General features: G+C 40.5%; 1 protein-coding gene across 4 annotated transcripts; it reads left to right on the top strand.

The window, feature by feature from the left end:
- The first annotated feature begins 5,076 nt into the window (after window positions 1–5,076).
- Window positions 5,077–9,938, top strand: primpol (primase and polymerase (DNA-directed)). Of its 4 annotated transcripts, XM_056280967.1 has the most exons (15): window positions 5,077–5,349; window positions 5,959–5,988; window positions 6,102–6,303; window positions 6,413–6,507; window positions 6,602–6,740; window positions 6,849–6,996; window positions 7,185–7,287; window positions 7,404–7,540; window positions 7,615–7,777; window positions 7,855–7,952; window positions 8,114–8,200; window positions 8,460–8,568; window positions 8,808–8,884; window positions 9,000–9,046; window positions 9,682–9,938. In XM_056280967.1, exons 3-15 carry the CDS (start codon window positions 6,130–6,132, stop codon window positions 9,928–9,930), a joined length of 1,626 nt encoding a protein of 541 aa, XP_056136942.1. In that variant the 5' UTR covers window positions 5,077–5,349; window positions 5,959–5,988; window positions 6,102–6,129; the 3' UTR covers window positions 9,931–9,938. The 4 variants fall into 4 exon arrangements, with proteins under 4 accessions (XP_056136942.1, XP_056136941.1, XP_056136943.1 ...); XM_056280966.1 differs by lacking the exon at window positions 5,959–5,988; XM_056280968.1 differs by lacking the exon at window positions 5,959–5,988 and having other exon boundaries at window positions 7,407–7,540.
- The last annotated feature ends 93 nt before the right edge of the window (window positions 9,939–10,031 follow it).

Consider the following 10,031-nt stretch of genomic DNA (forward strand, 5'->3'; position numbering starts at 1 on the left):
CATTCTGTTTTTATTCACGTTTTACACAACGTCCCAACTTCATTGGAATTGGGGTTTGTATATATATATATATATACATATATATATATATACACACACACACACACACATATATATATATACATACGTATATATGTTTTTTTATATATATATAGTCCAGTTCCCCAGCATATCAAGTAGTCAAACAAGTAGAAAGTACAATGATTGATGTACCAGTGCAAACAAGTCCAGTCTGAGTTCAGTCCAGTGCAATCAGTGCATTGTGAGGTAGGACACCAGGTATGGGGAAGCTATGTTTCATAGGTCTTCAGTTGAGTGATGAAACATCTCTGTCAATAAATGTTTTATCCAGATGAACTGATTCAAATTTCTTTGCTTTTCTTAACAGCTAGACTGGCACTTACAAATAAGAAAGTCTTCATTTTGCTAAAATAGGACTCAGTGAACCTTATTCAGCGGTGAGCATTTATCTTGAAATTGCAATCAAATTTCCTATTGGGCCTATATGTTATTATTGATGGTGTGATCAAACTGAGATGGCGCAGCAGAACAATTCCATTCATTCTTCACCCGGGTTAACATTCATAATATTATATCAGTATCGTGGTGACTTTTTGACGACAGGCTGACGCTACTCAAAGCGACGTTGTGTTTTTGTTTTTGTTAGCTTAGCTATTTTTTCCACAAAAGGACAAGTGATTGTTCGGTATTATGTAATTGGTTGATCGCGATAATCGCAGTTTGTTAATAAGCACACACAAAAAATGTGGGGGTCATAATTTAATAACAATTTAATGAGAGAGGACACCAGAATGCCTTTAGCCTATTCTTTATTAGAGGTCGGGTAACAGAGGTGTTAAAGTTACTACGATACTGATAATATCGTGGCGGATTCGGGGGACAACGCAACCACTGGAACTGCCGCGGCCGGGAAGCGAACCTGTATCGCCCGCACCGCAGGAGACATCACTGACCGCTAAACTAAAGGGTCAGACTCGCCAGTCAACGGCCAGCGTGTCTTCTTATCCATGCACGTTACACTATCCTCCTCCTCCTCCTCCGGGAAGTGCGTCCCCGCGCTTAAGCATATCAGCTCCTTCACGCCTCAGGGTGCCTACGCTTCCGATGGCCTTACGGTCGCTCCATCCCACTTCTGACACCAATGTAGCGAATTCGGGGGACAACGCAACCACTGGAACCATAGACATATAAAGAGTAGACGCCGCATCGACCGCTACTGCCTATTGGCGCTGACGAGCCGTGGGGCCGCCATCTTGGACCGGTCACCCGCTCCACTCAGTGTAATGTGTTTGGCAGGCGCAATGAACTGTCAGAGCAGTTAATCAATCATAACTCGCTGAATACCAAACTGATTTCCACGCCTTTTTTGTTGCTGAAAACGTCATACATGTAGCTATGATACAGGACACATGGTTTGATGTATTTTAATATTCATAGTTGGCTTAACAGTAATAGAATATTCTGATATATGATATATGTGATGTATAATAGGTAGCTACCGTATTGTTCTGAATATAAGACGGGGTTTTTACCCTGGAAATACGTATGAAAAAGTGGGGGTCGTCTTACATTCGAGGTCTAGACTTTTGAATGTCAATATACATTCTCACTCAGTCAGATTTGTTTCAAGACAGTTCTAAAATTAGACCACTTCGATGGTTAATGCAGTTATTGAAATGTTGAAATGGTTATTTTTTCACTATGAGATGGATAGTCTCCACAGACTACAGTTTATTTTCATTTGTATGCTATTTAAATACCATAACACATTCATTTACAAATGTATTTAAAATGTTTTATTTAAATGTGACAATTTCATCTAAAATATATTGAAAACATAATTTTATTTAAAAGCTGTTAAACAGACTACCTTGTTTTATTCAATGTGTTTTTATTATCATTATTTTCAAATGTAATTTTTTTCTTTATAAAACCAATATTTGCAAAAATAATTTTTCCAAAAATTAGTCTTGGAAAAGGGGGGGTCGTCTTATAATCAGGGTCGTCTTATATTTGGAACAATACGGTATTTAGCAAAACACTCACTATAAATATACACTACCGTTCAAAAGTTTGGGATCACCCAAACAATTTCGTGTTTTCCATGAAAAGTCACACTTATTCACCACCATATGTTGTGAAATGAATAGAAAATAGAGTCAAGACATTGACAAGGTTAGAAATAATGATTTGTATTTGAAATAAGATTTTTTTTACATCAAACTTTGCTTTCGTCAAAGAATCCTCCATTTGCAGCAATTACAGCATTGCAGACCTTTGGCATTCTAGCTGTTAATTTGTTGAGGTAATCTGGAGAAATTGCACCCCACGCTTCCAGAAGCAGCTCCCACAAGTTGGATTGGTTGGATGGGCACTTCTTTGAGCAGATTGAGTTTCTGGAGCATCACATTTGTGGGGTCAATTAAACGCTCAAAATGGCCAGAAAAAGAGAACTTTCATCTGAAACTCGACAGTCTATTCTTGTTCTTAGAAATGAAGGCTATTCCATGCGAGAAATTGCTAAGAAATTGAAGATTTCCTACACCGGTGTGTACTACTCCCTTCAGAGGACAGCACAAACAGGCTCTAACAGGTACTATTTAATGAAGATGCCAATTGGGGACCTGTGAGGCGTCTGTTTCTCAAACTAGAGACTCTAATGTACTTATCTTCTTGCTCAGTTGTGCAACGCGGCCTCCCACTTCTTTTTCTACTCTGGTTAGAGCCTGTTTGTGCTGTCCTCTGAAGGGAGTAGTACACACCGGTGTAGGAAATCTTCAATTTCTTAGCAATTTCTCGCATGGAATAGCCTTCATTTCTAAGAACAAGAATAGACTGTCGAGTTTCAGATGAAAGTTCTCTTTTTCTGGCCATTTTGAGCGTTTAATTGACCCCACAAATGTGATGCTCCAGAAACTCAATCTGCTCAAAGAAGTGCCCATCCAACCAATCCAACTTGTGGGAGCTGCTTCTGGAAGCGTGGGGTGCAATTTCTCCAGATTACCTCAACAAATTAACAGCTAGAATGCCAAAGGTCTGCAATGCTGTAATTGCTGCAAATGGAGGATTCTTTGACGAAAGCAAAGTTTGATGTAAAAAAAATCTTATTTCAAATACAAATCATTATTTCTAACCTTGTCAATGTCTTGACTCTATTTTCTATTCATTTCACAACATATGGTGGTGAATAAGTGTGACTTTTCATGGAAAACACAAAATTGTTTGGGTGATCCCAAACTTTTGAACGGTAGTGTATATATATATATATATATATATATATATATATATATATATATATATTTCGGCTGCTCCCGTTATGGGTCGCCACAGCAGATCATCCGTTTCCATTTCTTCCAGTCTTCTGCATCTTCCTCTGTCACACACGCCACCTGCATGTCTTCCCTCACCACATCCATAAACCTCCTCTTTGGCCTTCCTCGTTTCCTCTTCCCTGGCAGCTCCATATTCAGCATCCTTCTCCCAATATACCCAGCATCTCTACTCCACACATGTCCAAGCCATCTCAATCTTGCCTCTCTTGCTTTGTCTCCAAACCGTCCAATTTGAGCGGTCCCTCTAATATAATCATTCCTAATCCTGTCCTTCTTCGTCACTCCCAGTGAAAATCTTAGCATCTTCAACGCTCAGTGCCACTGTCTCCAAACCATCTAACATAGCTGGTCTCACAACCATCTTGTAAACCTTCCCTTTAACTCTTGCTGGTACCTTTCTGTCGCAAATCACTCCTGACACTCTTCTCCACCCACTTCACCCTGCCTGCACTCCCTGTTACTTTGGACAGTTGACCCCAAGTATTTAAACTCGTATGCCTTCGCCACCTCCACTCCTTCATCCTGACCATTCCACTTTCCTCCCTCTCATTCATGCATAGATATTCCGTCTTGCTCCTACTGACTTTCATTCTTCTTCTCTCCAGTGCATACCTCCACCTCTCCAGGCTCTCCTCAACCTGCACCCTACTCTCGCTACAGATCATAATGTCATCCGCAAACATCATAGTCCACGGAGACTCTTGCCTGATCTTGTCCGTCAACCTGTCCATCACCACTGCAAGCAGGAAAGGGCTCAGAGCTGATCCTTGATGTAATCCCACCTCCACCTTGAACCCATCTGTCATTCCACCTCACCATTGTCACACTTCCCTCATACATATCCTGCACCACTCCTACATCTCTGCAACTCCCGACTTCCTCATACAATACCACACATCCTCTCTCGGCACCCTGTCATATGCTTTCTCTAAATCCACAAAGACACAATGTAACTCCTTCTGACCTACTCTACATATACTTCTCAGTCAACATTCCCAAAGCAAACATCGCATCTGTGGTGCTCTTTTGTGGCATGAAACCATACTGTTGCTCGCTAATCATCACCTCTCCTCTTAACCGACCTTCTATTACTCTTTCCCATATCTTCATGCTGTGGCTGATCAACTTTATACCTCTGTAGTTGCTACAGTTCTGCACATCGCCCTTGTTCTTGAAAATCGGTACCAGTATGATTCTTCTCCACTCCTCGGGCATCCTCTCACTTTCCAAGACTGTGTTAAACAATCTAGTTAAAAACCCCACTGCAAATTTTCACTGTACATATTCTCACATTCGTGTATATCCTTTTTGTGTGTGTTGTTGTAATGGTTTATGCTGTATGCTTGTTTTTCTCTTTCTTTTTGCACTGGAACTGAGCTACCATGCTGTACCAAAACAATTACCACAAACACTGTTGTGTGGCAATAATAATAAAGTATCTAAATCTATCTAAAAATAAGTTGCTGGTAATGGTTTGGCAGTTTAGACATATATAGCCTAACTTTTCATAGAATGTTACATTAACCAATATATTTACTATTTAAGTTTTAAAGGGAACAAAGAAAAATCCCATGCATGATTTTTCTGTGAGATATGTCATGACTTTTCATTTTCCCCTCACTTTAAAAAAACGCTATTTAAAGTTTTATTACGACGGCTTTTATTTTTTAAATACGGGCCGGAAGTTGCTGCTATCTTGACGCTTCCCAGCTAACCTAGTTATCATTGTCTGCTGTCACTTCTGGAGGTCCAGTAACTTTTATGATTAGCCCAGTCGTTTTACGTAGCAGATATGAACAGTAGTGGAAGCTAGTGTAATCTAAAGCTGTTTTTCCATACAAAGACAATTGATCGTCCTTACTTGCTAGCTCGGCTGAAAAAGCGCAGAGCGTTGCCGCCGTCCCGTCATAGGCTGCATTCAAGACAACGCGCGTTGAGTGGTCGGACCATCCCTCGCCGTACTTGGGGAAATTTCGTTCGGCGTACTCGTTGAATGGTAAGCAATCGTCTTAAGACAATTTTAAGTTACTAAAATGTATCACTGAGTCAACCTTCTTATTTCTATGCGTTGTTCGTGATCTGAAAATTAGTTGCTGTACGCCAGGAGGCTTCTCTGTTGACATTTGAACGGTTCGTACTCCTGCGAAACAAACACCCGTTTCTCAAGTTCAGCCATTATTATACAGTCCACATCAGAGTTTGTCCAGAACGCAGCATTATGATGCGACCGTCTACGCGCCTTTTTGTTATGGCCGGTCAGCATCAGCTGTGACTGAGAGCTTCAGACACCAGTGACTAACATTAAAACATTACAATGATATAGGTCGCACTTTTAGCGTCTGTTGGTTTTAAACAGTCGGGGACTTTAAATAATCAAGGTTTTGTGCCATCAAGTTTAAGAGGACCAACTTCTATTTTAGACACTTTTCTACTTCGCTAAAGGATAGATGTACAGTTGCAGATGATACACAGCCCACCGGTGGTATGACTGAATTATTTTCTAGTCAACATATAACCAACCATGTATCTACCGATGACTTTCAAAACACTGGCACTCAAGTACTCAAGTTTTGATGATAAGCTGATTTCGGTACCTCTTTTTTAGGCTAGGATATCTTTCATGTGGTATGATACAGTAAGTTGGAATCCTTAAAATGTTTTTGTTCAAGTACAATTTATTGATCGTGAATTTAACATCGAGAACGGCATTACAAGAAATAAGTCTGTAACATTTCTATTTGTTTTCAGGTATTAGTGGGTGTGTAATGAACAGAAGATGAGCAAGTGGACGGACAGGCTGAAGAAAGTTGAACTGCTTTCCCAGTCTTTCCATCAGACTCCCTTGACCACACGCTATAAACCTCGCTTATGGACATGCCAACCATCCTCCGTCTGGAAACTCTTCCCTCGACAAAGTATGGCTATCAAGTTTGCACAGAGTTGCAAAGAGGTACAGAAAGCATTGTTCATCCTTCAACACATCTTTTTTTTTTTCAAATCAGGCTGTATGTTACATCAAACTTTCCTTCATCCAGTATGTGAAATTCATTCTTTCCTAGGATGCACATATTTTTGCCCTTGAAAAAGAAAATACCATCCAAGGCCAAAGGCTGTATTTGGTCACCAGTTACAGTGAGCTATGGCATTACTACAGGTATGTGTTTGGACAACCTCACATAATTCTACTGGTCCACTTTTGTGTTTGTGATAATTTTGCTTACATGCTGCCCTGACCAACCTCTTCCTAGGACTTACCGTCAATCACTGATGCACTGCTACGAGGTGATTCCAGAAGGGGCTGTTTGCAAACTTTATTTTGACTTGGAGTTCCACAGGCCCTCCAATAAAGGGCTTGATGGAAAAGCAATGGTGTCTTTTCTTATTCAGGTAGGCCACTGTTCTGCATATTCAGCATGCTCAGTTAACATTGTACACAGAGCAAAACAGGATAGGCGCTCGCTAACTTTTTGTTGTCCCTGTGTTGTGCATTCTCAGTATGTTTGTGAAAAGCTGATGGAAGTTTATGGGATCACCTGCACCGTGAAAGATGTCCTGAACCTTGATTCTAGCACAGATGAGAAGTTCAGTCGTCATCTTATCTTCAATTCACCACATGCAGCTTTCAAAGACAACATACATTTGGGTAGGCTCCACATTATGTTAAAGATACAACAGCGATACAAAATAAGATGCAGCCAATTATCCATCTGGATTATGTTGCATGTTTTTTTTATTTTTTTTATTTAAACGAATTGCTGTTTAAGAAATGTGTCACAACGTTTCCTTATTCCTGATTTCATGATGAAATGTTCTGTCATTTATTTTTTCCAGGTAGATTTGTACATGCAATTTTTGAAGGAATTCTGAGCATGCCCAAAAGAGGAAGTCAGTCAAATGATGATGTGAACTTGGTGTCAGAAGATAACAGTCCACGGTCTGTTCTTTAGTGTTGTAACTCTCTAATTACTTACTCTACTGTAGTTTAATTTTTATGAATGATTCAATAATGGGACTATGTGTGACCCTTGAATAACATACTTTTGCTGACAGTAGAATTAAGGATCCAGCAGAGGCATGTGGGACAGCTGAGAAGCCACATCACAAGAGGAAGAGGCGGGAAGAGAGAGACCTCAGGTGCCTTCTGGTGAAAAACAAGAAGGGCCAGGAATGTCTCTTTGTGGATCTTGGTAAGAGAATTCTTTAGATATTTGACAGTGTTTTATTATTATTATTATTAATACTACTACTACTACCTTTATAGGCGTATATACCAAGAACAGAAATTTCCGACTTTACAAGTCAACAAAGTCTGGAAAGAGTGCAGCATTCACCGTTGCAGATGACAATGAATTCCTTGCCAAAAGTGAGAGGAACATTTCTGCAGAGGAGAGCCTGTTCTTTGCTTCTTTAGTTTGCAACATGAGGTATGATGATCATACTTACCCAGTTTTAACATTATCCTTATTGAGACACTGCACTGGAAATTATTCCTCTTTATCAGTTTCACTGGTCAGAGAATTCTTACATGGGACTGTCCTGACACAGAGGGAAACTCCTCAGTACATCATCATCATCAGCAGAGGTCGACAACAACTCTTGGTAACTATAAACTGAGGGCAGGGGCTTATTGTTGACACGTACACATGTATATTATCTGTAATTTGGGATCTATATGAGTTTCAGGGATTTGTCTTGTAAAAGTTTCCTAACATCAATATTTTTCATTGGAATTGAGGGATTTTCATATTCTCTCTTGTTAGGGTTGTTGGCTGGTTACCAGTACTCTCCTTACCAGGACGTAGATAATTTTGTACTAACTGTCATTCAAAAGGATGGAATACAAGGAAGTATGTATTTAGCTATCACAGCCTGCATACCTACAACTCATGTCAATTTCTACACATCATCATCAACCAGACATGTTAACAATGACAACATATGCTTTGTCATTCATTATATTGTGATCATGTTGTGTTGAGAGGAACTCAAATCTCTGTTGTATCAAATGAGACAGCTTTTGAAAATGACATCTTTTTAAGAGTGTACTCTACAATGATGAAAGTTTAATAGTTTGTGTCAGAAGTGTCACTGCGCTTACCTCCACAGGCATAAGACAGTGGAATTACTTTGTTTCCGAACAATTGCTCGTCTATGACATACTGAAATACCGCTGGTGTGAAAATGTCGGGAGATTCCATAAAAGCAACAACATCATGTAAGTGTTTCTCACGTCCTGTAGAGATAAAGAAATAGATGGATATTCTATTGATTATTTAGCTTAGTTAAGAGTTAAATGGATACTTTGCTTAATTTCCAATTCCATTTTATTTTTTTTCCACAGCCAGTGCATTCACATTGACATAGCAGGTTAAACAAACTGTCCACAAAAAAAGCAGATTTTTACATCTATATGTGTACTCTGTCCTTATGATCTGCCCTCATTTGCCTGGGTAGGATTCTTGTGGATCTCAAAGAGGAAGTCTGGTACCAGAAGTGTCATGATCCAGCCTGCAAGAACTTCAGATCCTCAAGTATGCAGTGGCTCATAGTGGATCTATGCTGTTTTACAAATCCGAACACTGAAGCATACACATTCTGTGCTCTATGTGATACACTGTGTGAAACTAAACATTTGTGCTACCATAGGTTACCCACTACCACAAGAGATCTGTACCAGCCATCTCATGAAAATGGTTAGTTCTCCTCTTTTCCACTACCATTCTTAATGACTAGACAGCTTTCTACTCTACTTAAATTACATTTTACTCCAGAGATTAGAAAAAGCGGACTTCGGTCCGAGTAGTGTAGCGGTCTATTCCATTGCCTACCAACATGGGGATCAGCGGTTTGAATCCCTGTGTTACCTCCGGCTTGGTCGGGTGTCCCTACAGACACAATTGGCCGTGTCTGCGGGTGGGAAGCCGGATGTGGGTATGTGTCCTGGTCGCTGCACTAGCGCCCCTCTGGTTGGTCGGGGTTCCTGTTCAGTGGGGAGGGGGAACTGAAGGGAATAGCGTGATCCTCCCATGTACTACATCCCCCTGGTGAAACTCCTCACTGTCAGGTGAAAAGTGGCTGGCGACTCCACATGCAGTCATCCCCGGATCGGCAGAGGGGGTGGTACAAAGACTGGGATGGCTCGGAAGAGTGGGGTAATTGGCCGGATACAATTGGGGAGAAAAAGGAGGATAAACCCCCCCCCCCAAAAACAGACTTCAAATTGTTGAATAAATGCAGTCAATCTTGACTTTTTTTTTATCATGATAGAATAAGGACATGATGTGCTGGACAGTATGCAAAATATATTTCAAAATGTGTTTTCTGACAGGACGAGGAAGACCAGACATATTTAATGGATGATGCTGGTAACATTGAACTCAGCCAGGCATCAGGCCATCCCCTGCAAAGTGCAGCTCATCCAGAGGAAAAAGTTGCTGATGTGTGGGGAGATGAATTTGATGACGATGCCTATGTAGAGGCCCTGGACGACTTTGAAACGCAGAGAGAAGCAGAGTTCACAGACAATATCCCAGATCAGCTTCTGCTCCAATGCATGGCAGAGTTTGATGCCAAGTAGAGGATGTTTTTAATTTTCCCTTATCATTTTAAAAGTTGGTTGATTAGTGCACCTTATGGACAAAGTATTATAACAGGGTATGCATAGATGAAGACATCAGC

This window comes from Lampris incognitus, chromosome 5 (assembly GCF_029633865.1).
Source record: "Lampris incognitus isolate fLamInc1 chromosome 5, fLamInc1.hap2, whole genome shotgun sequence".
NCBI classification, from domain to species: Eukaryota; Metazoa; Chordata; class Actinopteri; order Lampriformes; family Lampridae; genus Lampris; species Lampris incognitus.

Bases quoted from the DNA above. Each gene is read 5' to 3' on its own strand.
- primpol (XM_056280967.1), top strand. From the start codon at position 6,130: ATGAGCAAGTGGACGGACAGGCTGAAGAAAGTTGAACTGCTTTCCCAG. The intron at 6,304-6,412 runs GTACAGAAAGCA...ATTCTTTCCTAG, and splicing joins TTGCACAGAGTTGCAAAGAG to GATGCACATATTTTTGCCCT. The intron at 6,741-6,848 runs GTAGGCCACTGT...GTGCATTCTCAG, and splicing joins TGGTGTCTTTTCTTATTCAG to TATGTTTGTGAAAAGCTGAT.